The 27,202-nt window shown below is 59.3% G+C and overlaps 2 protein-coding genes across 15 annotated transcripts in view; both read right to left on the reverse strand.

Annotated features, from left to right (window-relative positions):
* The window catches only part of BAIAP2L2 (BAR/IMD domain containing adaptor protein 2 like 2), a 29,966-nt gene extending 3,751 nt beyond the window's left edge, over positions 1–26,215 (reverse strand). For all 3 annotated transcript variants that reach the window (XM_051837819.2, XM_070052920.1, XM_070052919.1), the window contains exons 1-8: positions 25,608–26,215; positions 24,546–24,621; positions 23,666–23,752; positions 23,216–23,277; positions 6,313–6,384; positions 6,103–6,219; positions 5,386–5,532; positions 20–172 (exon numbers count right to left, since the gene is read on the reverse strand). In XM_051837819.2, the coding sequence (XP_051693779.1) occupies positions 20–172; positions 5,386–5,532; positions 6,103–6,219; positions 6,313–6,384; positions 23,216–23,277; positions 23,666–23,752; positions 24,546–24,621; positions 25,608–25,658 (765 nt within the window). In that variant the 5' untranslated portion in view covers positions 25,659–26,215. The remainder of the gene's footprint in view (positions 1–19; positions 173–5,385; positions 5,533–6,102; positions 6,220–6,312; positions 6,385–23,215; positions 23,278–23,665; positions 23,753–24,545; positions 24,622–25,607) is intronic.
* Positions 26,216–26,359: 144 nt separating this feature from the next.
* PLA2G6 (phospholipase A2 group VI) overlaps positions 26,360–27,202 on the reverse strand; it is a 54,435-nt gene continuing 53,592 nt past the window's right edge. For 11 of the 12 annotated variants that reach the window (XM_070051277.1, XM_070051274.1, XM_070051269.1 and 8 more), the window contains one exon: positions 26,360–27,136. In XM_070051277.1, the coding sequence (XP_069907378.1) occupies positions 26,992–27,136 (145 nt within the window). In that variant the 3' untranslated portion in view covers positions 26,360–26,991. 12 annotated transcript variants of the gene reach the window in all.

Below are 27,202 nucleotides of genomic sequence, written 5' to 3' on the forward strand. Positions count from 1 at the left end.
GGGGCGCCCAGGGCCTCACCATGTCCAGGCGGGTGGGCGTCAGGCGGCCCGAGGGGTAGGGCGGCCCCAGCACAGGGCCCAGCAGGCCCGGGGAGTGGGCGCGCGACGGGCCGCGGCTGGCCTCCGACTGCTCCTTCCACAGCAGCACGCGGTTCTGCAGCGTCCCCCGGGCCTGGGGGGAGGGGGCACCAGGGTCAGCGAGGTCTCAGCAGCCCCGGAGCCCTGGGTTCCCAGGAGTGGTGTCTGGGCTCGCCGCCCACCCTCCCCAGCAGGGTGCCTTGGGCGGGGCAGTCCTCCCTGCCCAGCTGCGAGGGGAGGGGCGGCGTCCACGGCCTCCTGGCTCCAGGGGTGGGCTGACGAATGACTTCCTGTGGAACAATCTGGAAGAAGCCGATTCTTCGGCCTCGTGGCGTTTGCTAAACGGTAGAGTGAGGCCAACACTGGAAGCCAGAGCTAAGCAGGCCCGCGGCACGGCTCTGACCGCGTCTGTTGGCTCCAGCTACACCTGACCTTCGACCTGCCGTTAGCTGAAGCAGGAACAGCTCAAGTTCAAGTCCAGGTGCCTGTCTCCAGAGGAGCCTCTGCACACCCACTCCCAGGCCAGGCCCACAGGCTGCACAGCCCCGCCCTGCTGGCTGCAGCGGCCTGGGGTCAGTGTGTTAATCACACCATTTATCTCCTTGATGCTTCCTCGTCCTGTGGCTTTGCGGAGCCCGGAGCTCGTGCCCCTCCCGGCATAGGACAGCTTGCTGGGGGCCTGTCTTTGCTGTGTACAGCCCCCGCCCCACGCCTGCTCTCCTGCTCTGGGACACCAGCAGCCCCCCACGCCGAGCCACCCCAGGCCAGGGACTGGACAGCCGGAGACGCAGCGGCCCTGACCGACTGAGTGTCCACTTCCCACCTTGCTCGCTCGCCCACCCTGCCTTGCCCAGTCCCGTGCAAACCACGGCAGAGGACTGGGCTCGGCTTTCTTCTTCTTTTAAAGATTTATTTCATTTACATGGCCGGCGCCGCGGCTCACTAGGCTAATCCTCCGCCTAGCGGCGCCGGCACACCGGGTTCTAGTCCCGGTCGGGGCACCGGATTCTGTCCCGGTTGCCCCTCTTCCAGGCCAGCCCTCTGCTGTGGCCCGGGAGTGCAGTGGAGGATGGCCCAGGTGCTTGGGCCCTGCACCCCATGGGAGACCAGGAAAAGCACCTGGCTCCTGGCTCCTGCCATCGGATCAGCGCGGTGCGCCGGCCGCAGCGCGCCGGCCGTGGCGGCCATTGGAGGGTGAACCAACGGCAAAGGAAGACCTTTCTCTCTGTCTCTCTCTCTCACTGTCCACTCTGCCTGTCAAAAAAAAAAAAAAAAAAAAAGATTTCATTTACTTGAAAGGCAGAGTGATAGGGAGGGAGAGAGGGAGGGAGGGAGGGACAGAGACAGAGAGAGGGCCCCCATCGGCTGGTTCACTCCCAGATGGCTGCAGCAGCCAGGGCTGGGTCAGGCCGCAGCCAGGAGCCCAGAGCTCCAGCCAGGTCTCCCACGCGGGTGCAGGGCCCCAAGCACTCGGGCCACCATCCACTGCCTTCCAGGCCATCAGCAGGGAGCTGGACGGGGCTCCGACGGGCACTTTGACATGGGAGGTCCCCTGCACCCCACCCCCTTTCTGCCTCTCACCAGACCCCCGGGGGGGGTGCGCTCCCCTCTCTTGGGCGTGGTAAGTAATAAAACTCCACTGGCACTGGGCTCTGTGCTGTCAGTCACCTCCATAAATCAAATCCCACAGACAACCAAAACACTGCTCCCCAAACACAGACCTCTCCGTTTCTATGGCAACGTCCCTCCCCCGAGGCCCAGCTCAGGACAGCCGCCTCAGGAACAAGAAAAAGCTTCCCTCTGTTGAGCACTACTGTGCCAGGCCTTGTGCTAAATGCCCCTCCTGCTTACCCGGCTCCGTTACGCAGTGCGCAACCTGCACAACCTCCCCAAGGGGCCCTGTCAGCAGCAGCTGTCCCCTGCTCCAGGACTGCCCGAGGGCTGAGGCTGCCCGCTGGGGTGCAGATGGCCCCCTCTGCCCCTCCCCCATGTCCTGCACCACTGCCGAGGCTTGGTGCTCACTCAGCCTGGAGCGGGGACACAAGGGGCACCAGAGAGCTGCCGGGGGTCAGGGAGCAGAGCCCAGCGCAGCGCCCTGGGCGGCTGGGGGAGGTGCCCCGAACGCGAACTTGGGAAGCGCATGCCGCCCGACAAGGACCTCTGCAGCCAGACAAGGCATGGTTTCAAGATTTAAACGCGAGCACACTAAGAGGACGGACCTGCTGAGTGGAGTCTCGGAGCAGGGATAAATGAGGTGGGAGTGGTGGGGAGCCCGCAGGGTACGCGCTCCTGCGAGGGACAGGAAGGGAAAAATAATGCTCCCGCCCCAAAGGAACGCTGGGGCCCGCAGCTGGCACCCTGACCTGGACGTTCACAGAGGGATGGGCGAGTGCCGGGCCCAGGGGTCCAGGGCGAGTCTCCAGGGCCACCGTGCACCTGCAGCGCAGGAGCAGGAGTCGGGGGCCGGGAGAGAAGGCCACAGCGCCTCTAGTGCAGGGGAGGCCACGCTCAGGCACACGAGGTTCAGAGAGGCTCTCAACCCTTCGGCAGTCAGCACAGGCAGTGGGGGATGGCACGGTGGGGGGGGCGGGTGATGGGCACCGGGCAGCGGGGGATGGCACGGTGGGGGGGTGGGTGAGGGCACCGAGCAGCGGGGGATGGCACGGTGGGGGGGTGGGTGAGGGCACCGGGCAGCAGGGGATGGCATGGTGGGGGGGTGGGTGAGGGCACCGGGCAGCGGGGGATGGCACGGTGGGGGTGGGTGAGGGCACCGGGCAGTGGGGGATGGCACGGTGGGGGGGGGCGGGTGACGGGCACCGAGCAGTGGGGGATGGCACGGTGGGGGGGCGGGTGATGGGCACCGGGCAGTGAGGGATGGCACGGGGGGGCAGGTGGCGGGCACCGGGCAGCGGGGGATGGCACGGTGGGGGGTGGGTGAGGGCACCGAGCAGCGGGGGATGGCACGGTGGGGGGGCAGGTGATGGGCACCGGGCAGTCGGGGATGGCACGGTGGGGGGTGGGCAGGTGACAGGCACCGGGCAGTGGGGGATGGCACAGTGGGGGGGTGGGCAGGTAACGGGCACCAGGCAGTGGGGGATGGCATGGTGGGGGGCGGGCAGGTGACGGGCACCGGGCAGTGGGGGATGGCACGGTGGGGGGTGGGCAGGTGACGGGCACCAGACAGTGGAGGATGGCACAGTGGGGGGGATGGGCAGGTGTCGGGCACCGGGCGGTGGCGCTGTAGGCAAGCTAAGTGAGGATCCTAAAACTCAGGGTCAGACTGCAGTGAGGGGACCAGCGGGGACCTGGAAGCAAAGCCAGCAGCGAGAGGCAGAGGGGAGAGAAAGGAAGACAGAAATCTTTGCAGAGGCCTCACCCGGGGCCGGCAGGAAGAACAGGCGGACGCTTCTCCAGGTCACGTCTTAGGGGCTGGGGGAGTGATTGTGTGTGGGGTGGACACATGTATCTTTACATAGGTATGTAAAGGTGGACATGTGTGTTGTGATCATGAGAGTCACAAAGTGAGGTCACCCTCTACACAGGCACAGAGCTTCCAAATTAATCAGGGGGATACGCGGCGACTTAGCCAGACCGACGGGATTGAGAACGGGGCGGGGGGGGGGTGTCAAAGCGGAGTCACTTCACGGAGAAGGAATGAGACCCTCACGGCAGTGGCTGTGCTGAGTGGGAACGGATGTCAATTCGGTCAGAACCCAGAACTCAGCTGTGTACCACAGCCTTTCAGAGGGAAGTGAAAGGAGGAGGAGGGCCGGCGCTGCAGCTCAACAGGCTAATCCTCCGCCTGCGGCGCCGGCACACCGGGTTCTAGTCCCGGTCGGGGCACCGGATTCTGTCCCGGTTGCCCCTCTTCCAGGCCAGCTCTCTGCTGTGGCCAGGGAGTGCAGTGGAGGATGACCCAAGTGCTTGGGCCCTGCACCCCATGGGAGACCAGGAGAAGCACCTGGCTCCTGCCATCGGATCAGCGCGGTGCGCCGGCTGCGGCAGCCATTGGAGGGTGAGTCAACGGCAAAAGGAAGACCTTTCTCTCTGTCTCTCTCTCTCTCTCTCTCTCACTGTCCACTCTGCCTGTCAAAAATAAAAATTAAAAAGAAAGGAGGAGGCGGGAACACTAATTCCGATCATCAGACTGGATTAAGAGGGACATTAAGCACACAGTAGCAACATTTATGGAACCAGGATAATCACAAACTCCAAGGCACCAAATAACATGGTAGCTAAGTACAGAAAGCAAAGCCAATGAGAGGGGCCGGCGCTGTGGTGAGAAGACTAAGCCTCTGCCTGCAGCACTGGCATTGCATGTGGGCACCTGTTTGAGTCCCGGCTACTCCTCTTCCAATCCAGCTCCCTGCTGTGGCCTGGGAAAGCAGTAGAAGGTGGCCCAAGTGCTTGGGCCCCTGCACCTGCATGGGAGACCCAGAAGAAGCTCCTGGCTCCTGGGTTCAGACTGGCCCAGCTCTGCCATTGTGGCCTTTCGGGGAGTGAACCAGAGGATGGAAGACCTCTCTGTCTCTCTCAATGTAACTCTGCCTCTCAAATAAATAAATTAAAATCTAACAAAAAAAAGAAAGCCAGTGAGAAATGCTCTAACAGAACAAAGCAAGAGCCGGCGCCGTGGCTCAATAGGCTAATCCTCCACCTTGCGGCGCCGGCACACCGGGTTCTAGTCCCGGTCGGGGCGCCGGATTCTGTCCCGGTTGCCCCTCTTCCAGGCCAGCTCTCTGCTATGGCCAGGGAGTGCAGTGGAGGATGGCCCAGGTGCTTGGGCCCTGCACCCCATGGGAGACCAGGAAAAGCACCTGGATCCTGGCTCCTGCCATCGGATCAGCGCGGTGCGCCGGCTGCAGCGGCGGCCATTGGAGGGTGAACCAACGGCAAAGGAAGACCTTTCTCTCTGTCTCTCTCTCTCTCACTGTCCACTCTGCCTGTCAAAAAAAAAAAAAAAAAAAAAAAAAAAAAAAAAAAAGAACAAAGCAAGAGCATAAAAGATTTCTGAAACATGATAAAATTAACAGACAATAACTGAATAAACTTAGCAATTAATGAATTTGTGAATGGTGACCATAGGTGTCCAGGAACGAGAAAACTAAAGGACTCAACCATGAATAAACCTGAATTAGTGAATGCACAGAAAATTATGATACAAAGAAACACAGGAATGGCGATATAAAGAATAGGTGGAGAGTGAAAAAATGCATTTCTATGCTGAGGGGGGACAGGGAGGAAGGGAGGGGACTCCTGGGCTCAGGGCGGTGCAGCCCAGAGGGGCTCCTGCCTGGCCCCACTCACCCGGCCGAAGAACTGCAGGAAGGTGTTGGAAAGCAGCAGGTGCCTCTCGGCCAGGAAGCGATAGCGCCGCTTCTCCTCCAGCTCGGCTGCCCGCTGGCTCTCGGACACGAAGGCCTGCATCTGGGCGTGCAGCCGGTTCACGCTCTCCTGGGGGACAGGGAGTTCTGGCCGGGGGCAGTGGCTGAGTGTCCCGTCCCACCCCCCACAGGTACCACAGGTCCGAAGCCTCCTGCCCTTCCTGCCCCACCTCCTCCTGGAGGCCTCCCCCGAGACCCTGAGGCTGCTCCTTCGTGGGCATCCTCACCCCCGTGAGTCTGGGCCCAGCGTGCCCTTGGCCTGGGCACTCCGCACAGGCAGGGCGGGTGCCCAGCAGAGGCCCAAACACAGAGGTGGGGCCAGGGAGGTTGGTTTAACGGAAGTATGGCTGAGTAGAAGGGCCAGTCCCGAGCCAGGAAGGAGAGAATCTGAAGACGGAGACTCCGCTCACATGGGCCTCTGGGCTGGGGGCGGGGGCTGGGCTGGTGGACAACACCTCTGCAGCCACGTTCAGGAGCGGCAGGGGGAATTCAACCTTCCCAGTGCAGGAAGGGGAGGAGGTGCTGGGACTGTGGGCGGAGCCTGGGGCAAGGAGCGGCGCTGCCCACCCCACCAGAGGCTGGCGGGGGTGGGGGAGGGGTCTCAGGGGTGCCCGCCGGGCCCCGCCCCCAGCCCCCGCACCTTCATCTCCCGCGCATTCTTGTCCCGCGTGCGCTCCATGCGCCACAGCTCAGACATGCACTTCTCCAGGTTGGCCGCGCGGTGGCGGTACTCCATCTCGTAGTGCTGGCGGCTGTCCTGGGGGAGGGCGGGGAGGCAGGGGCCAGCCTGGAGCACGAGTGCCCGCCTGTGGGACGGCGAGGGGCGGCCCCCTCCGCAGGCCGGACTCACTTTGATAAACTGCATGTCCAGCTTGGTGTTCTTCTCCATGTGCTGCAGCAGGTCCCCGTGGAGTGTCTGCACCTGTGCGGGGCGCAGGGGTGGTCGGGGCGGCCCCGCACCCCCCTCACTTCCACACGACCCACCGCTCACTGCACTAACTCGCCAGGCACCTGTCCGCTTCTCGGACAGGCAGGGGTGGGAAGAGCCCGTGGCTGGAGGGAGGGGCAAATGGCTGAACAACGAGAAACCGTCGGCACCGGACCCGGCCCAAAACATGGCCTTGAAAGACGAGCTGACGCTTTTCTGATTCACTTTCCATCTTGCTCTTGCTCTGTGTTGTGCTGACGTCATTTCCTCTGTCTGGAGTCTCCTACCCATCTTCAAATGCCAGCTGCCCTGCCCCCTCTGCCGGGAGGCCCTCCTGCCTTCCCCAGGCAGACGCAGGGCCTCTCGCTGCGTTCCTGGGTGCGCACGCTTGTTCGTTCTTTGCTCGTTCCACTACCACGTGACAGAACTCACTGCTGGGCCCCCTTCGTGGTCCCTTTGAGCTGAACCAAGCCTGGCTCGGCTCTGAGTCCCCAGCACCGTGGGCAGGCCTGGGCGGCAGGTTCCTGTGACCTGCGAGAAGCAGATGTCTGGCCACCAGGGGGAGGCTGCCGGGCCCAGGCTGGGAAGAGCTGCCTCCCAGCTCTCCGCCAATGTGCTTTGTGACGTTGGACAAGTGGCTGCCCCTCTCTGGGCCCCAGTTTCTCCATCTGTACGAGGAAATCTTTGGCCAGGTGCCCCCTGTGAACCCGAGGAGCTTTGATGCTGAGAGCCTGGCCGGCACCTGTGCCCGCCATTGCTTTCCCAGCCACGGGGCAGCAGACCGGAGTCCTCCCTGAGGCACTGTTTGCCGGGGGGTGTGGAGTGGGGAGGCTTGTTCAGGCAGCGCAGAAGCAAAGAGGCTCCTCCCCTTTCTTGGACACGCCCACCTCCGAGGCCCTGCTCTCCTGTGCAGCCCCCCAACAGACAGCCCCTCCTCCCACCCAGGGCCCGTGCCATGCGGCAGGAGTTCTGTCCCACCCGGCTAGTGCACTGCCCAGAACAGGAATGCTAAGTCCGTCTGGGTGCACGGGAAAGACAGCCCACTTAGCCGTGGTTAGGATGCCGGCAGCCCAGACCCCAGGACCTGGGCTGCGTTCCAGGCTGCGGCTCCTGCTGGTGCAGAGCCCGGGAGGCAGCGGTGGCGACTCTGGTGGTGGGGTCCCAGCCACCCACAGGACACCTGGCCTCAGCCTGGCCCAGGCCTGGCTCCACTGCAGGCAGTGGGGAGCCACCTGGCAGACGAGAGCGCCCCCTTCCTTCCACCACGTCTCAAATGAGTACATTTAACAATTGTTTCAACTTCTCCTGAAGTTTAAGTCTTCCTTCTCCCAGTATTTCTGAAAATCTGGTAACTGCTGGTCTGCAAGGCAGCCCGAGCTACCAGCGTGTGGGGCCGGGGGCGCCGGGGCTGAGGAGAGGGTACCATCCAGGTGTGCGTGGAACAGAACGCGTCTGACGACAGAAGCAGCACCTGGAGGCCTCTCTGCTGGACCTGGGGAAGGAGCTGTCCCTGCTCCGGTGCCAGCCCCCTGAGATGCTGCGTCCTCGCTTGTCCCCCCGCCCTGCTCCTCACCACTTCCTGTGCAATCACCCAGTAGGAACCACACACTTACAGGAGATGTGGGATGGGGCAGACCTCAGCCCCAGAACCCGGGCAGCACTGTAAGCGGAGCGCTGATACGAGCTGAGGCGGGCCGTAGGAGCTGGCCGCAGAGACCGGGCAGGGGAAGCAGCGCGGAGCCAGCGGGGCTGTCCCTGGTGGGCATGGCGAGCGGCTCGACCTGCCCTGAGAGCCCAGGTGGTGGGAGGGCCCTGCCCCTGGGCCTGGGGGCAGGAGCTCTTAGAGTGTCCTGAAGGGCCAGCACTGTGGTGCAGTGGGTTAAGCTGCTGTCTGCAGTGCCAGCATCTCATATGGGTGCCGGTTTGAGTCCCAGCTGCTCCACTTCTGATCCAGTTCTTTGCTGAGGGCCTGTGAAGGCAGCAGATGGCCCAAGTGTTTGGGCCCCTGCACCTACATGGGAGACCAGGAAGAAGCTCCTGGCTCCTGGCTCCTGGCTCCTGGCTCCGGACTGGCCCAGCTCTGGCTGTTGTGGCCATTTGGGGAGCGAACCAGCAGATAGAAGATTCTCTCTCTCTCTCTCTCTCTTTCTCTCTCTGCCTCTCACTAACTGCCTCAAAAACAAAAACAAAAACAAAAACAAACCTAAAACCACGACCACGTGTGAAATGCAATCCTTGGCACTTTCACAATGACTCTTAAAAAAAAAAAAAAAAAAAAAAACGCAGCAGGCCGGTGCCGCGGCTCAATAGGCTAATTCTCCGCCTGCGGCGCCGGCACATGGGGTTCTAGTCCCAGTCGGGGCCCCGGATTCTGTCCCGGTTGCCCCTCTTCCAGGCCAGCTCTCTGCTGTGGCCCGGGAGTGCTGGGAGCCACTGTGCTGGTTTCCCTGTATAGGCCTTTGTTTAGGCTACCCTTCAACTGTGTTCCTGTAAGAAGGATTCACTAGAAAATTCCATTTGTACAGTTCACTGATATGGTTAGCGCTTGGCCATCTGGCTTCAGTGCTCTCTTTATTGTACCTCGATAAACCCGTCTGGTAGCTGTAAGACCTCGCTGTAACTCCCTTTGTCAAACTGATACTGATTCCTGTGAAATTATTCCTTTGATCTATGTTGTAAGATGACCCCTGCTTACCCTCGACTGTTACAATCCTTGCCTTGTACTATATAAGTGACCTCCTTCTCCAATAAAGTGAGACCTTGATCAGAGTACTGTCTTGGTCTCCCTTCTCGTGTCTGGTTTGTCTCTCCATTCAGGTCTGTGGGGAGCAGCCCGGACTGGACTGAGTTACTGGAATTAAGACTTATTCTATGCATCTGCTCTCCCACAATATGGCGCTGGGAGAGAAGTAAACAGCTTCTGCACAGCTGCCTCCAGTTCAACCAATAAACTGTAGGACTTGCTACTGATTGGAGGAGAGCAGCGTACTCGGCGTGTGGGCAGCCGAGTTGGGATTGGCAGAGGACTATAAAGGAGGAGAGAGACGGCATGCACCGGGAACATCTAAGGGGAACATCTAAGGGGAACATCTAAGGGAACACCTGTGCAGCCCCCCAGAGAGCCGGCCGGCGGTGTGCCGCTCCCCTGCGGAAGTGGGGAATGTGGCCAGGGGGAACTGCCCTTCCACGGAGGTGGAAGGGATAGTAGCCAACCCGGGAAGAACCAGCAGCAAACCCGGGGAGGGCCGAGCAGACAGAAAGAACAGCGCAGGGTCCTGTGTCGTTCCTCCACGAAGACGGGGAGCGACAAGGTCTGCCCTCCTCGTGTCCTAGTTGATTACCCCGCGGGCCGGGGCAGGGAGGGCAGTGGAGGATGGCCCAAGTGCTTGGGCCCTGCACCCCATGGGAGACCAGGAGAAGCACCTGGCTCCTGGCTTCAGATCAGCGCGGTGCGCCAGCCGCGGTGGCCATTGGAAGGTGAACCAACAGAAAAGGAAGACCTTTCTCTCTGTCTCTCTCTCTCACTGTCCACTCTCTCACTGTCCACCGCAGCTGACGGCACTTGCTGCCGGCGCCTGCCTCTCCCGTGTGCTCGCTTTGCCTGACTCCTCCCGCCTAGGGGCCAGTGCACGATCCAGGTGCTTTCCTTCACAGGTCATGTGACACGGTTCTGCGTGCGAACAGCTGTGCACAAACCGAGGCACCCGTGGAAGTGCACGTTAGACGAGACAGCCGTGGCCATGAATGCCCCCCACTGGGGTGTGGCTGTGAGTGCCAACGGTCAAAGAACACGGGCCCCGCATGCCTCCTGCGTGCATCACTGGTGGATGAAAGCTGTCTCGCTCCTGAGGAAGTGTGTCTGTCCAGAGACCGACATGGGGACAGGCGCTGTGGTGCAGCAGGTTGAGCCAAAGCCTGCAACACTAACATCCCACATCAGAGCGCCAGTTAGCGTCTGGGCTGCTCTGCTTCCAGTCCAGTTCCCTGCTGATGTATCCGGGAAGGCAGCAGCAGATGGCCCAAGCGCTTGGGCCCCTGCCACCCATTTGGAAACCTGGGCGGAGTTCTGGCTCCTGGCTTTGGCTTGGCCCTGCCCTGACTGTTGTGGCCATTTGGGGAGTGTATCAGCAGATGGAAGATCTCTCGCTGCCTATCAAATAAATAGATAGAAAAAAAAGAGGTTGACACCGAGGCTACTTCGTGCATCTGCCACAGGGAAACCAGGGGACTGTCTAAGCAGCAGGTGGCTCCTGTGTCTACATACGAGGGATTCTCAGTGGGTCAGACACAGCCAGCCCCGCCTACCCGCTCCTGGGGCCGACACTTTGTTAGAGGGTCCTGTGAGCCCTCAGCATACAAGCACAGGAAGCACAGGGAGCCGGCCCCTCTTTGAGACCGTGCACTGTGAGCTCCAGGACCCCACCTGCCCTCCCCAGCTTCCTGTCTCTGCAGGCGGTCGCTGTGGCCTGCACTCCTGTCCTGGTGCCATCTGCAACGAGGCCCTCAGGAGAAGGGGGACAGATGGCGCCACCGGGGCTTGGGCTTTCAGACTCCACAGCTGGGAGCCAAGTAGGCCCCTTTCCTTTATAAAGTACCCGCCTTTCCTTACAGCCGCTCTGTGGGACCCCACCCCACCCCACCCCCGCCGCCCTAAGCACGGTCTACTCCTCCCTTTCTCTCTCTCTCTTTTTTTTTTGACAGGCAGAGTGGACAGTGAGAGAGAGAGACAGAGAGAAAGGTCTTCCTTTGCCGTTGGTTCACCCTCCAATGGCCGCCGCGGCCGGCGCGCTGCAGCCGGCGCACCGTGCTGATCCGATGGCAGGAGCCAGGAGCCAGGTGCTTTTCCTGGTCTCCCATGGGGTGCAGGGCCCAAGCACCTGGGCCATCCTCCACTGCACTCCCTGGCCACCGCAGAGAGCTGGCCTGGAAGAGGGGCAACCGGGACAGAATCCGGCGCCCCGACCGGGACTAGAACCCGGTGTGCTGGCGCCGCTAGGCGGAGGATTAGCCTAGTGAGCCGCAGCGCCGGCCCCTCTCTCTCTTTTTTAAGATTTATTTTTATTTGAAAGACAGAGTTACAGAGAGAGGTAGAGAGAGAGAGAGAGAGAGAGAGAGAGAGGTAGGTCTTCCGTTCGATGGTTCACTCTCCAGATGTCTGCAACAGCGGAGCTGCGCTGATCCGAAGCCAGGAGCCTCCTCCAGGTCTCCCACACGGGTGCAGGGGCCCAAGCACTTGGGCCATCTTCCACTGTTTTCCCAGGCCACAGCAGAGAGCTGGATCAGAAGAGCAGCCGGGACTAGAGCCGGTGCCCATGTGGGATGCTGGCACTTCAGGCCAGGGCGTTAACCTGCTGTGCCACAGCGCCAGCCCCTCCCACTTCCTCTGGAGCCCCTTCCTGCTGGGCTGCGGCTCTGCCTGGGCCAATCACAGTGACGCACATTCCCAACTCCCGTGGTCAGTTCTTGGGACCAGGGACTCGTCCTGCCATCGTCACGTCATCGGACAAGGCTGACCACTCCTCCTCCTTGCCACGCCTCCCTCCCCCAGTGGGCAGCCCCTCACCCTCTCCTGGTCTCTGCTGCCTCCTGGACTGCTCCTTCCCTGTCCTTGGCTGAGGCCCCTTGGACCCCTATCCCTTAATGCTGGGTTGCCCCCGGGGCGCAGGCTTTGGGCCTCTTTCCTTCCTGGTCTACACCCAAGGCACACTCCTCCCGTCCATATGTCTACACCCGAGGCACGCTCTTCTGGCCCATATGTCCACACCTGAGGCACGCTCTTTCCACCCATACGCCAGTGACTCAGACCCCGGACCTCACCCTGAGCCCTGGTCTCGTCTGTGCAATGGCTTCTTCTGCACCTCTGACTGGTCTTTTTCCTCTTCTTCTTCTTCTTTTTTTTTTTTTTTTTTTTTTTTTTTTTTTTTTTTTTGACACGCAGAGTGGACAGTGAGAGAGAGAGAGGCAGAGAGAAAGGTCTTCCTTTTCTGTTGGTTCACCCCCCAGTGGCTGCTGTAGCCGGCACACTGCACTGATCTGAAGCCAGGAGCCAGGTGCTTCTCCTGGTCTCCCATGGGGTGCAGGGCCCAAGCACGTGGGCCATCCTCCACTGCACTCCCGGGCCACAGCAGAGAGCTGGCCTGGAAGAGGAGCAACCAGGACAGAATCCGGGGCCCCGACCGGGACTAGAACCCCATGTGCCGGCGCCGCAAGCGGAGGATTAGCCTACTGAGCCGCGGTGCCGGCCATGACTGGTCTTCTACAAAGCACTCAGCTAACGGCAACTCCACCTTTCCTGCGGGCCCGGTTACCCTTGACTTTTCTTTCACACCTGATGTCCCATCCGTCAGAAAACTGATCTCTCCTTGATGCCACCCAGCACTGCCGCTGCCCGATGCCAGCCACATCCACGCCTAATCATTGCCTTGGTCTCCTAACTGGCCTTCCTCCTGCCCTTGTTCTGACATTCACACTCAGCACAGTAGCCAGAGTCATCCTACTGAAGCAAAAGCAATGAACAGCTGAGAAATGCAGTTAATAATGCTTTTACAATGACTTCCAAAACATCAGATCGTTGCTGGGGTTCGGCCTAGTGGAAGGCACCAGGTGAGAACCGGTGTCCCACGCTGGAGTCCCCGCGATACTGCGGTAAAGACACCAGGTGAGAACCGGTGTCCCACGCTGGAGTCCCCGCAATATGCGGTAAAGACACCAGGTGAGAACCTTGTCCCACGCTGGAGTCCCCGCGATACTGCGGTAAAGACACCAGGTGAGAACCGGTGTCCCACGCTGGAGTCCCCGCGATACTGCGGTAAAGACACCAGGTGAGAACCTTGTCCCACGCTGGAGTCCCTAGTCCTGATTCCAGCTTCCTGCCAACGCAGACCTTGGGAGGCAGTGGTGACGGCTCAAGCAGTTGGGTCCCTGCCACCCACGTGAGAGCCCTGAGTTGAGTTCCCTGCTCACAGCTTTGGCTTTGGTCCACCCTGACAGATGGGAGCACCCTTTCTCTTTCTCTCTGTTTTTCTGCCTCTCAAATAACCAAATAAAATTAAAACAAAAAAATCAGATATTTAGGAATAAATCATTCAAAAGATGTATAAGACAGGGCCAGCATTGTGGCGTAATGGGCAAAGCCGCTGCCTGCAACGCTGGCATCCCATATGGGCACCGGCAGTTCCACTTCCAATCCAGCTCCCTGTTAATGTGCCTGGGAAAAGCAGCAGAAGATGGCCCCAGTGTTTGGACCCTTGAGACCCATGTGGGAGACCCTGATAAATCTCCTGGCTCCAGCCTGGGCTCAGCTCTGGCTGCTGAGGACACTTGGGGAATGAACCAGCGATGAAAGACCTCTCTGTCTCTCCTTCTCTCTGTGACTTTGACTTTAAAATAAATAAATAAATAAATCCTTTAAAAAAAGATGTGTAAGACAACTATGCTGAAAATGACAAAACTGAGACAAACGTTCATGGACCTGAAGACATGATATCCTTAAGACAACCACTGATTTATGGATTAATGGAATTCCTACAGTTTTTTTTAAAGAGATTGACAAACTGTTTTTACAATTGAAATGGAAATTCAAAGACCTTGAATAGGTAAAGCAATTTTGAAAAAGAAGAACTCAGCTGGCGCTGCAGCTCACTAGGCTAATCCTCCGCCTGCAGCGCCGACACCCTGGGTTCTAGTCCCGGTTGGGGCACCGGATTCTGTTGCCCCTCTTCCAGTCCAGTTCTCTGCTGTGGCCCGGGAAGGCAGTGGAGAATGGCCCAAGTGCTTGGGCCCTGCACCTGCATGGGAGACCAGGAGGAAGCACCTGGCTCCTGGCTTCAGATCGGTGCAGCGCGCTGGCCATAGTGGCCATCTGGGGGGTGAACCAATGGAAGGAAGACCTTTCTCTCTGTCTCTCTCTCTAACTCTGCCTGTCGAAAAAAAAAAAAAACCTCAATCTTAGACTGCTGGATCTCAGTACTTACTATGAAGCTATAGTAATTAACACAGTGTGGTATTAGTACAGAGGCAGACAAATATATAGATAGAATGGAGTCTGGAAATAGACCCACGCTCATATGAGAAACCAGTTCTCTTCACCAAGACTCCAAGTCGATTCAATGTGTAAAGGAAAGAATTGTTTTTATTTTTCTAAGATTTATTTATTTGAAAGGCAGAGTTACAGAGAGAGAGGTCTTCCATCTGCTGATTCATTCCCCAAATGGCCGCAATGGCTGGAGCTGGGCTGATCTGAAGCCAGGAGCCAGGAGCTACTTCTGGGTCTCCCACGTGGGTGCAGGGGCCCAAGCACTTGGGCCATCTTCTACTGTTTTCCCAGGCCACAGCAGAGCTGGATCGGAAGTGGAGCAGCTAGGACTCGAATCGGTGCCCATATGGGATGCTGGCACTGCAGATGCTGGCTTTACCTGCTGTGCCACAACGCCAGCCCCAACGCTTCACTTTCAATTCAGCTCCATGCTAATGCCCACCCTGGGAGGCAGCAGATGGTGGATTAAGTGCTTGGACCCCTGCCATCTGCATGGAGACCCGGATGGACTTCTGGGCTCCTGGCTTTGGTCTGGCCCAGCCCTGGATTTCAGGGCATTTAAGGAATGAACCAGCAGGTGGAATATTCTCTGTCGTTCTGCCTTTCAAGTAGATGAAAATAAATACATACACATTTATTCAATGCAGTAGGAACAACTGAATCCTAACAGGGTTACGAGAGCCCTGCCTACATGTCATCTCACACAAACATGAACCTGAGATGGCTCAGAAGCAATGGAAAGCCCAGAATACAGATTTTATAGAAGATTTGGAAGAATATCCTTGCCATAGGGTAGGACACAGCACGAACCATTTACAGAAATTGCTAAATCAGACTTCATAAAAATTATGAATTTCTGGGGGCCAGCACTGTGGCACAGCACTGCTGGCATCCCACATGGGCACCAATTCAAGTCTCAGCTGCTCCACTTCTAATCCAGCTCTCCACTAAGGTGCCTGGGAAAGCAAGGAGGATAGCCCCTGAACCCGTGGAGGAGACCGGGATGAAGCTCCAGGCTCTGGCCTGGCCCAGCCCTGGCGGTTACGGCCATTTGGGAAGTGACCCAGAGGATGGAAGATCGATCTCTCTCTCTCTCTCTCTAACTCTGCCTTTCAAATAAATAAATCTTTAAAAATAAAAGTTACTGGCTGGCGCCGCAGCTCCTCCGCCTGTGGTGCCAGCACTCCGGGTTCTAGTCCCGGTCAGGGTGCCGGATTCTGTCCCAGTTGCTCCTCTTCCAGGCCAGCTCTCTGCTGTGGCCAGGGAGTGCAGTGGAGAATGGCCCAAGTGCTTGGGCCCTGCACCCGCATGGAGACCAGGAGAAGCACCTGGCTCTTGGCTTTGGATCAGCGCAGTGTGCCGGCTACAGCAGCCACTGGGGGGTGAACCAACGGCAAAGGAAGACCTTTCTCTCTGTCTCTCTCTCTCACTGTCCACTCTGCCTGTCAAAAAAAAAAAAGTTATTTTAAAAATTTAAAACTTTTGTCATCTAAGGCAGACACTATTAAGAAAATGAACAGACAAACTACAGAATAGGAAATAGCATTCACCATAAATATGTCATACCTTAACTGTATAAAGAAGTCCTGTAGATCAATGATAAGTACAGCACAATAAAAATGGGCAAAAGAGGGGCTGGCATCGTGACACAGCAGGTGAAGACGTGGCTTGCGACACACACATCACAGATAGGAGTGCCCTGAGTCCTGGCTGCTCTGCTTCTGATCCAGCTCCCTGCTAATGTGCCTGGGAGAGTAGAAGATGGCTCAAACACTAAGGCCCCTGCCGCCTGTGTGGGAAACCTGGTGGAGTTCCTGGCTCCTGACTTCAGTCTGGACCAGCCCAGGCCATTGTGGTCACCTGGGGAGCGAATGAGCAGATGGAAAATCTTTCTCTCTCTCTCTGTCATTCTGTCTTTCAAATAAATAAATAGTATTTTTAAAAAATGGGCAAAGACTAAAATACCTCCTGGAAAAAGAAGCATAAATGTCCAAACACTGAAAGTCACCAGCTGTCTGGCACATGCCAGACGAAAGCCACTCCACGTCCACTGGAAGAGTGACAGGCTGGAAGACTGAATGGTGGCCGAGACGTGCGGCGGCAGCGGCTCTCATTCACTGCTGGTAGGCGTGAGCACAGCACAAGCACTCCAGAGAAGTCTTTAGCAGCTTATTATAAAGCTAAACATCATTATATACATCACCATTATACCTGTGACCCTTAAGTTCCAGTGCTCGGTGTTTACCCGGCAGAAATGAACACATCTGCCCACAGAGGGCTCGCACAAGGAGCCTCACCACAGCCCTAACCACAGCAGCTCCACATTAGCCTTTGACTGGCGGTGACCGAGTGAGCATCCGTGCCAACGTGGGGGGACCAACTGCGGTGTAGTCACACAGCGGAGGATGAAGCAACCAGACAGAACCCACCACAGGCACGGGCCGTGACAGAGCTGACCTCACAGCCGTGCGAGGGGCGCCAGGTGCTGGGCAGAGTGAGCACACGCGCACAACCTCTGATAGGAACCTGACCTCACAGCCCAGGCCGGGGTCGGGTGGGCGGGGCAGATGAAGCTGAGGCAAAGGGGACTTCCTGGCTGATGACTGTGTTCCAGGTCTTGTTTGGCAGGGTGGTTACGCAACGTACTCAACCGTCGAAGCTCATCAAACTCAACCCTTAAGAGCCGGGCGTTTTACCCTACATACATTTCACCTCTATAGAAGCAAAAAGCAAGTCAGATCCTGGGACAGTGGTGAGCCCGAAGCGCAGCTGTGAAATCTTGGCCCCCCTCGGCACAGCGGCTGGAGAAACCAGGGAGCCAAACAAAAAAGCCAAGCCACGCTTACAGCAAAGCCGGTGACAACTCGGTGCCTCCCAAGCTGCAGCTTTGCCTTTGGCGGTTTTGGTGACCTTCGGTCAAACACGGTTATGAAATAAGTTTCATCAGTTTTATGTGACCTTTGCTACAGCATATTGCTGTACCTGCTCGATCTTATTATTAGCTATTGTTATTCTCTTCCGGTCACAGGTATGTATGCATAAGAAAAACAGAGGGTTTGCCCAGCGTGAGATCACCTGCGGAACAGGGGCTGCCTGCCAATGCATGCGACCCCCAGACACATCACTGCCAGCTGTGGGGTCCGGGAGGAGCAGCATCTGTGCAAAGCTGAGCACTGAAGCTCCCCACCCCCACGAGCCGGTGGAGTGTGAGACCAGCAGCTGGGACCCTGAGGAGCGGGTACGAGGCTCCCTGGCAGGGTCTGTGGGGTCTGCAGCGGCTGGAGAAGCTGAGTATCCAGGAGCACCTGAGAGTGACCGGTCAGGCCCGGGTCAGGGCTCCCATGGAGCAGAAAATGTCGCAAGTGAGATCCAAACCCAGAACAGGGCCAACATGTGCAGGGCAGAACTGGCCAGGAAACTGCAGAGAGGGAGGCCTGCAGGTTTGGAGAACTACGCGAGAACATCAGGGAGAGGTCCTGAGAAGCCAGAACAGCCGCTGCGCCGGCGCGATGGCAGCACCCCACGCGGGCGCCAGTTCCAGTCCCGGCTGCTCCACTTCTGATCGCCCTCCCTGCTGATGCACTGGGAAAGCAGAAGAGACGGCCAAGTGCTTGGGCCCTGCCGCCCCTGTGGGAGACCTGGATGAAGCTCTCGGCTCTTGGCTTTGGCTTGGCTCAGCTCTGGCTGTTGCAGCCATCTGAGGAAGGAACCAGAGGATGGAAGATCTCTCTCTCTCTCTCTCTCTCCCTTTTTCACTGTAACTTTTTCAAATAAATAAATAAATCTTTAAAAAAATTCTCTTGACTATGCCTCCTTATAAAATTTCAGGAAAAAAATTATTTTAAACACGAGAACAGAAAATCTTTGACATAAAATCCAACAGGAAGTTATGTGAGAACGGGCATGGGACAGAGTGAGGTTCCCGCGGCCAGCGGCAGCACAGAGAAAACCGTCACGTGCGGCTGGAACGGGAGCCAGCGGCCTCTGAGAGGATGACACAGGACAGGAAAGCAGAAACGTGGGCAGGCGCTCGAACAGGCAGAAGCAAAGAGGCAGAGCCCCGAGGAGCGCGAGAAGCTTCACAAGACCAGGGGTGCGGTGAGAAAGGCTAAACCTCGGGGACGCAAGAGCGCACAAACACAACAAACAGTGCCTTATGGGCAACAGACAGGGCCCGAGGCCCACGTGTTAAATACAAATGAAATGAAGATGGGTGTGGCCAGGGTTGCTGGGATTCTCTGGGGGTGGGGTAATGAAGATGGTGTGAAGTTGGACAGTGGGGGTGTCTGGCTGCAGCTCTGTGATCACACTAACGGCCTCCAACTAGGCTCGGCTCTTCTCTCTCATTCTTTTTAAAAAGATTTTATTTATTTGACAGGCAGAGTTACAGACAGTGAGAGGAAGAGGCAGAGAGAGAGGTCTTCCTTACCTTGGTTCACTCTCCAAATGGCCGCAACGGCTGGAGCTGCGCCGATCCAAAGCCAGGAGCCAGGAGCTTCTTCCAGGTCTCCCATGTGGGTGCAGGGGCCCAAGGACTCGAGCCATCTTCTACTGCTTTCCCAGGCCATAGCAGAGAGCAGGATGGGAAGAGGAGCAGCCAGGACTAGAACCGGCGCCCATATGGGATGCCGGCGCCACAGGCAAGAAATTAACCTACTGCACCACGGTGCTGGCCCTGGCTCTTTTCAAAGAGGTGCATTTTCTGGTAGGTGGGTTGTATCTCAACAAAGCTGAGTCAGGCATTTACAGATGCGATGTGTTTGCCCTCCAGGATAGGGCTCCTGGGTCTCTAGCCGAGCTCCACATCTTACATCATTATACCTGGCAGTGGGGAAACAGAGAGAAAAGAAAAAAGAGGAAAATACCCAGGCAGAAGAAACAAGCACTGAAGGCAGGCTGTGAGGGTCTGACGTCCACACACTAGGCCGCTGCAGCAGCAAGATTCAAAGAGCGAGAACCAAACCATCCTAAGAAGTACAGCTGTGACACAACGTTCCTGAAATTTAAAAACGAGTTAAGGCCAGCGCCGCGGTTCACTAGGCTAATCCTCTGCCTGCAGCGCCGGCACACCGGGTTCTAGTCCCAGTTGGGGCGCAGGATTCTGTCCCTGTTGCTCCTCTTCCAGTCCAGCTCTCTGCTATGGCCCGGGAGTGCAGTGGAGGATGGCCCAAGTGCTTGGGCCCTACACCCCATGGGAGACCAGCAGGAAGCACCTGGCTCCTGGTTTTGGATTGGCACAGCGCCAGCCGTAGCAGCCATTTGGGGGGTGAACCAACGGAAGGAAGACCTTTCTCTTTGTCTCTCTCTTTCACTATCTAACTCTGTCAAACAAAACAAAACAAAAAAAAACAAACCAAAACAGAGTTAAAACCACACAGCAAAAACACATTACAGGGCTGGTGTTGTGACACAGTGGGTAAAGTCGCAGCCTGTGACACTGGCATCCCATATGGGCTCCAGTTCCTGTCCCAGCTGCTCCATTTTCTAATCCAGCTCCCTGCTAACGGCCTGGGAAAAGCAGCAAAGGATGGCCCAAGTGCTTGGGCCCCTGCCACCCATGTGGGAGGCCCCAAAGGTGCTCCTGGCTTAGGCCTGGCCCAGCCCTAGCTGTTGTGGTCATCTGGGGTATGAATCAGAGGATGGAAGACCTCTCTCTGTCTCTCCCTCTCTCTCTGTAACTCTGCCTTTCAAAGAAAATAAATAAATCTTAAAAGAGGACTGGCAAACTTCCCCACCGGCAGCAATTCAGCGTGCGTTGCTCCCAGGAGCCTGCCCTGTGGGAACTATCGCAGAACAAGCTGCAGGGAGGCAAGGCAATGAGAGACACTGCCGCAAAGACTGGCAGTCCTGAGCTGCTTGTGGACAGAGGTCAAAGGCAGAGCACTGTGGATAGCAGCCCTGTGCTCTGACAGTGGAGACCCAGCAGCACTGGGGTTGACACACACACAGAATGGGCCAAGCAGGTGCAAAGTGACCCACACCTGCTTTCAGAAGTCATGAGGCCAGGCCGGCGCTGTGGCTTAGTGGGTAAAGCCCCAGCTTGCAGTGCCAGCAGCCCACATGGGCTCTAGTCCCGGCTGCTCCACTTCTGATCCAGCTCTCTGCTGTGGCCTGGGAAAGCAGTAGAAGACGGCCCGAGTCCTTGGGCCCCTGCACCCACGTGGGAGACTGGGAAGAAGTTCCTAGCTCCTGGCTTCAGATCAGCCCAATCCCGGTTGTTGCAGCCATTTGGGGAGTGAACCAGCAGATGGAAGACCTCTCTCTCTCTCTGCTTCTGCTGCTCTGTAACTCTGCCTTTCAAATAAATAAATCAGTATTCAAAAAGAAAAGCAATCACAAAGCAGCTGCAGAGTCAGTCCTGCTGTTCTGAGATGGTTGTGTGTGCGACGTGAGGTAAAGCACGCAGGTGATTATGGGTTACTCTGGCTCTTCCATTCATTCTCCGTATCCCTGAGAGAAGCAGGCAGGGTCTCGATGTGGGACGCAGGAGTCACTAGCAACACACAGAGGGGGTGAAGGAACGACCCTGTTGTGTGTGCCGAAGCCTCACTGGGAGTGTGTGGTGCTGTGTGCACTCTGAATGCGGACGTGTGTGCATAGGTACGGCCGTGTGGACACGGGTGCAAAGCGTCAGCCCCAAGGATGCCCAGACGCTGGGCTGGCAGTGCCCCGGCCACTGACCATGAACACCAGGGCTGTGTGGAGAAACACCTGATCCCAGGTCCCAAGGAGCAGAAGGAGATGAGGCTGAGACACGGCCACACCAGACAGCAAGGGAGCTGTGCAAGCAAGCAGGCCGTGTCAAAAGGACTCGGAAGGCCGAAGATGGGCCATTTCCAACTTCATTAAAAGGACCGAAATGCGCTCCCTCAGCTTAAATCTGTGTCTGGTGATAGTGGAAAGCCCTCCAGCAGTCGCGCCTTTCCTGCGCCAGTGGCTAACCCGGGCAGGTCGGGGGAGGTCTTTATGGAAGCCTTGCAGACAAGCTTCAGAGGACAGCTGCGTGGATGACCCGACTGAAGAGCTCGGCCCCCTCTGGTCCTGCCAGAGGACGGGCTCGGAGTCTGTCCAGGCCTCTGGCTGCAGAGGACACGGGCACAAGGGGGCAGCTCCCGGGCTGTAGGGAAGCCAGGTGGAACAGCCCCTGGGCAAGGAAGGTGCAGGTGGAGGAGAGCCAGCAGCTTGGAGACTCGAAGGCCTATTTCTTTCAAAAGAGCAAAGCCAAATCCTGGCGTCTAGGACGTGTGTGTGGCTGACGAACCACGGAGGCACACATTTAGCGTCAGCCCAGGCCAGTGGCAACCTCCGGCGGGAGGGAGCGGCTGGGATTTGGAGGGGGGCCCACGGAGGGGGTTCTGGGGAGGTGACAAAGCTCTTGACCTGAGTGGCACTTCTAAGGCCGGCCTGCCTTACAAGGCGCCCTCAGCTCTGATTGCTCTGTGGCATTTTTTCTGTGTTTCCATTTACGATAAAAAGGTAAACCAATTAACATCAAATCTAAGCTCAGATCCTGTTCTCTCTTTGCTTAAAACTCTGTCATGGGGCCCTTTCCCTCAAAGAAACAGCCAGAGCCCAAGAGCGTTCCCATGAGCGGGCCCTGGGCTGCCCGGCCACCTCCTGTCACTCACAGTCCTGCACCCGCCATGTGCCCTGCCAGGTGTCGCCTGGTAACTCCCGCCCCTCCCTCCCTTAGGCATCTGCCGCCTGCTTGTCTCCTTGCACACTGTGCATCTCACCTGTGACAGCCACGCTCACAGGGATTTCTGTCTGCTGGGTCCTCAGTGCCTCCCACAATGCCCAGCACACGACGACAGTCAACAGTCCCCATAGTCCAGGCGGATGTGGCCTCTGGCACCGCTCTGCCTGGTACACTCCTGGCCGGGGGCCCTGCCCAGTTGTCACAGCCAAGACCACGGTGCCTGAAGAGGGCAGCTCTCCTTACAGAGCCAGCCTGGGTGACACTGTCCCTGCACAACCCAGGTGTGCCACAGTGACATGCAGGGACAGGAAGCCCAAGTCTCCACAACCTAAGCCCACTTCATCCTCCTGAGGCTCTTAAAGGCAGTTTCCTTGCGTGTCTTAATCTTCCAGATGGCTCAACTGAGGGACAGAGCCCAGCACAGGCACACAGGGCCAGTGACTGGTGGCAGTGGCTGGGAACCCAGGAGCTCTGGCTGCAGAATTCGCTGCCCTGACCACACGTGCTGAGAACAGACAGAAGCATCCACTGGCGCCCAGAGCAGTGAGCGGCTGACCCTGTGCGCGGCGAGGGGAGCCCTCAGGAGGAAGGGACACTGCTGGGGAGGGGCCAGCTGCTCGGGAGGCTGGGCTCCAGCTGGGGGTGCTGGGGAGGGGCTGCGGCTCCCGCACTGAGGAGCCTAGGTGAAGTGCCGTGGACGGCAGGTAGTGGAAGGCATCTGCCAGGACAGCGACATGGCCAGATCTTGGCTGCTCCCTGGGAGACTGGGGGTGCACTCTGGGAAGCAGGGACAGAGGCACCTGCCCGGTACCTCCACCTGCTCTGGACTCTGAGGAGCTGACCGGAACTCTGGGACTGTGTTCTGCTCTGTAAAATGGGACAGTAAATGGCATCAGCCTCCTGGGCCACTACGGCCTGGAACAAGCTGCGCAGGGGGACGCGCCCAGCAGAGCTGTCCGGGCAGCGGGGTCACCAAGGGCAGAGGGGGCAGGAGGGCCTCCCTGAGGAGGGTGTGCAGGCTGGGCCCTGGCTCTCCCTGGCACGCAGCCGGTTTCCATGAGCAGGCCTGCAGGCCCGGGTCTGGTACTCACCACCACCTCCAGGTCAGAGTTCAAGTGCCGCTGGGTGTCGGACATCTGCACCAAGATCTCACCTGGGGGCAGGAGGGAGCCGGGCCTCAAAGCCTGCCCCGCCCCCGCCCCTCTGCCCACAGCAGCCAACAGGAGAGGGCCTGTCTGAGGCTGGACCTCAGGACCAAAGTCCGGGGATTTCCCATGTGGCTCTCCAGGACTCAGCCCTGCGGGGAGGGGTGCGGAGGGCTCGGGCTCCACAGGCAGGGTCTGGGCCCCAGGCCTGTACTGGGGGCGGGGGGGAGGGGTCAAGGGGGACTTCCTGGAGGAGCACCTGTGCAAAGGAACACTCCGGAAGCCCAGGATGGTGGGCAAAGGCGGGCTCAGGGCAGAGAGAGCCCAGACAGCAGGAAGAGGCCTGGGGGCAGTGGGGGCTGGGAGGAGTGCCGACGGCACAGTGGGGGGGCTCACCCAGGATCTGCGAGGTGGAGCTCTGCAGGGCCTGCTCCCCGATCTTCTGGATGGCGCTGAAGTAAACCTCGGCCGCCTCGGACAGAGCTGCGGGCAGGAGGGCACCGTCTAGCCCCCGTGCGCCCCCCGCCCCCTACCCATCCCTCGGGGACTCCTGCTTTCTGTAGGAGACTGTGTGCAGCGGTCACTGAGGGTCTGTGCTGGGGGGGGGTCCCCTGGGTGGTGTGCGCAGAGGGGGCACGGGCCAGAGGCCAGCAGGGACGTGTGGGCCTGGGCTCTCCCCAGGGGCCAGCTGCACCCAGCCCCGGCCTTGTGCTAGGATGGCCTCAGTGTGTGTCTCTTGTGGGTGGGTGTGAGCATCTGTGTGTGCCCACGAGGAGGGTGTGGGCAGGTGTGTTGTGAACCCCAGGTACAGGGTGAGGGGTGGGGCTGCGTCAGGGGCAGGCTCGATTCGGAGGCCCTAAGAAGCATGGAGGGAGGGAGTGGCCCTCAGCCTCAGTGGGACTGGTATTGGGAGAGGGGTGATGTGGGGACATACTGGCAGCCACGCACACAGGGACAGAGCGGGTGGCCTGTTGGGGAAGGCAAAGCAGCACGAGAGGCTGAGGTTGCAGAGGTGGGGGCTGGGTTCTGCAGGTGGCATCGAGGGGACAAGTGTGTCTCTGGGGTTGTGCAGGAAGGGTGGGTGTGTGGCCTGGGATGCGGGTAGGAGGCGGGTGAGGGGTGCATAGGGCGCCTCTGGCTGCATGGGCGAGCACAGGCCACATGGCTGAGGATGAGTATGTGGGGTGGGCTGGGGCACCGCTGGTGGCCTGGAGGGGCCCGGGAGGGTGGGGGAAGTGGAGGCGGAGGGACGGGCGCCCCAGGCACAGGCACTCACCGTGGAAGGCCCGCAGGTAGTTGTTCCCTAGGTACACCAGGTTCTCCAGGGCGGGGTTGAACTGCTCCATGATGCTCTGGGTGCAGAAGCAGGGGGCGTGGAGATGGGAGAGGAGGAAGGAACGATGGGCAGAGGCACCTCCAGCCCCAGTGAGGAGCCTCCAGACTCTGGGGAGATCCCTAGAAACCGGGGGCACCAGGATCCTGGCCCTCAGTGCCAGGAGCCTCAGGGACCAGGGTCCCCTTGCAGCCAGCTTCTACTCACACACCTGCCCAGATGAGGCCGCTCACCTCGAAGGTTCTCCTGCCACCAGGCTGAAGCCTGTGCCTCTGCTGTGGCCGCCCCTGGACGGCCATGCCCTGAGCCCAGGCCTCGCTGGGCCAGTCATATGGGGTTGCCAACAGTCACCTCAGGGTCAAGGGCAGATGTCGCCCTCCTCAAAGATGAGCTCTCCCGGGAGCCAGGTGGTGGCTGGGTCACTGTGGGCCACCTGGAGCTGTGGTCAGGTGAAGTGACCCTTGGCTGGTGGAGACAGCCCTGAACTCGGGCTTGAAACTGGGTCTTGATTCCAATCCCAGCAGCACTCTTCCACTCTCATGACCCTGGACGAGCTGTTTAACCTCTGTGGTCTCAGTTTTCTCATCTCTCAAAGGTGGTGGGTATTTGTGCTTCACAGGTAGAATGTGAGCCTCCCACGTGAAAGGGCCTTGCATTCAGGAGGTGCTCAATAAATGCCTATGCAGCAACCCCTGTGAGTGTCGGCATGGAAGAGAGCAAGCCAAGCCCACAGCCAGGTGTCAGCTCCCTCCTACCTGGGCTCCTGCCTGTAGACTCAGCTAGAGGGACCCCGCTCCCAGCTACGGCCACCCTGGCTACGGGGCCCCGACCCGCCTCACCCTGGGAGTGGGAGCTGCAGGTCCTGCTGAGTGTGGCTGGCTGCTCGCTGGGACCACACCCCATGCCCAGACAGCCAGGCTTGTTCCGGGCCTCCCTCCTGAACGCCTGCAGCCTGGGCTGGCCCTTGCCGTGCAGCGGCCTCCATGCCCCGGGGGAGAAGCTCACCTTGTAGATGGCCATGGTGGACCTGTAGAACTGGTCCATCTCGGGGGCCATGGGCGGCTGCACCAGCGCTGAGCAAGAGGTGGGCGGCGACAGAGGGGCTGCGAGAGCGAGGTCAGTTCTTGCGGTGTCCAGCGCTTGGCGGGCAGCGCGGAGGCTGCAGAGCCGGGCCTGGAGCTGGAGGCTGCCCCGCTTAATTATTCACCAGCTGGGGCTGTCAGAACGCCATCTGGGGCGTAACCGGAGCCAGCGGGGAAGGCAGCCTGTGACGCTGAGGGTTCGTGTGACCTGCCCTTCAATTATTTACCCCTCCGCGCCGTGGGCTGGTGGGCACATGTGGACGGTCACTCCCCCAGGACTCTGCCTGTCCTCCCACCCCAATGGACAGAGCTGCCCCTCCTTGGGGACCCTCCCTGCCAGGCCCTGGGGCAGGCACATCAGTGCCCAGGAGCCTCGGCCCCTCAGCCCCACGCAGCTCCCCCACAAGCTAGAGGAGGGGCGGCAGAGACCCCGCAGCCCCCAGCCTGCCTCCTCGCTGCCTGGCCCGAGTTCCCTGCTGTTCCGGATCTCTCCTGAGGCTCCCAACTGAGGATCAAAGAGCCCCGGTGGCTTGTCTGGGGCGGCTGGGCCAGGAGGCTGCCTCGGAACACCCTAGGAGCCTGTTTGGGGGAGGCCTGGAGTGAGAGTGGGGTGTCCCCTTCTGCAGGCAGCTGACGGGAGCTGGGGAGGCAGTCAGGGCACTCACACCACAGTCGTCCTTGAACCCAAACCGTTTATTTCTGTTTGGAAACAGCCCACCTCCCCCCACCAGCCCGCTCTCCTTGGGCAGGGGACGGGTTAACTCAGAGCGACCTTTGAGAGCCGAGGAGGGGCCTCTGGGTGGGGTGGGTGGGGCAGCTCTGGAGGTGGGGTGGCTGGGCTTGGATGGAGGGGCAAAGTCGAATGGGGCACCCCGCTCCCAGAGCCTGGGTTCCCTTGCTGACGGGGTGGGGGACGCCCTGTTTCTCTAGAACTCACTCCCAGGGCAGAGGGTAGAGGGCAGGACAGGTAGGCTGCTCCAGCAAGGCAACCTGGGAGCCGGAGGCTCAGGATGGAGCAGAGGCAGCCCTTGCCGGCCCTCTGGGAAGCCAGCGTTGGGCAGGGATCGGGCGCTGGGCGGCCGTAGTGTTGAGCTGAGAGGGCGCAGGGGCCCAGGTCAGTTGTCCTTCACGGTTGGGGAAAAGGGCCAAGGGGGTCTCATGGCTTTCTATGCCTGGAGTGACAAGGTGCCAGAAGGGGGAGGGGTCAGGGATCAAGACCCGCCTCAGGCAGGAAGCTCAGCGCCCCCCCAGCCCCCAGGCTCCACGCTGCCTGAGCAGGGGTGCAGGGGAGGGCGGGGTCTGGCGCCTCATGGTGACAGCAGCAGCTGGATGAGTTTCTGGAACTGCTCTCGGTGCTCGTAGATGTAGACCTCGGTCTCCCAGAGGGCGTTGACCAGCACAGCGTCGCTGACCTCGTCCAGCATGATGTCCGCGCCCAGCTGGGGGTTCAGCCTGTCCCGGCCACGAGCAGGGGTCACCTCAGGTGCTTGGCCGGGGCTGGGGGGGGGCTTGGGACAC

This window comes from Oryctolagus cuniculus, chromosome 11 (assembly GCF_964237555.1).
Source record: "Oryctolagus cuniculus chromosome 11, mOryCun1.1, whole genome shotgun sequence".
NCBI classification, from domain to species: domain Eukaryota; kingdom Metazoa; phylum Chordata; class Mammalia; order Lagomorpha; family Leporidae; genus Oryctolagus; species Oryctolagus cuniculus.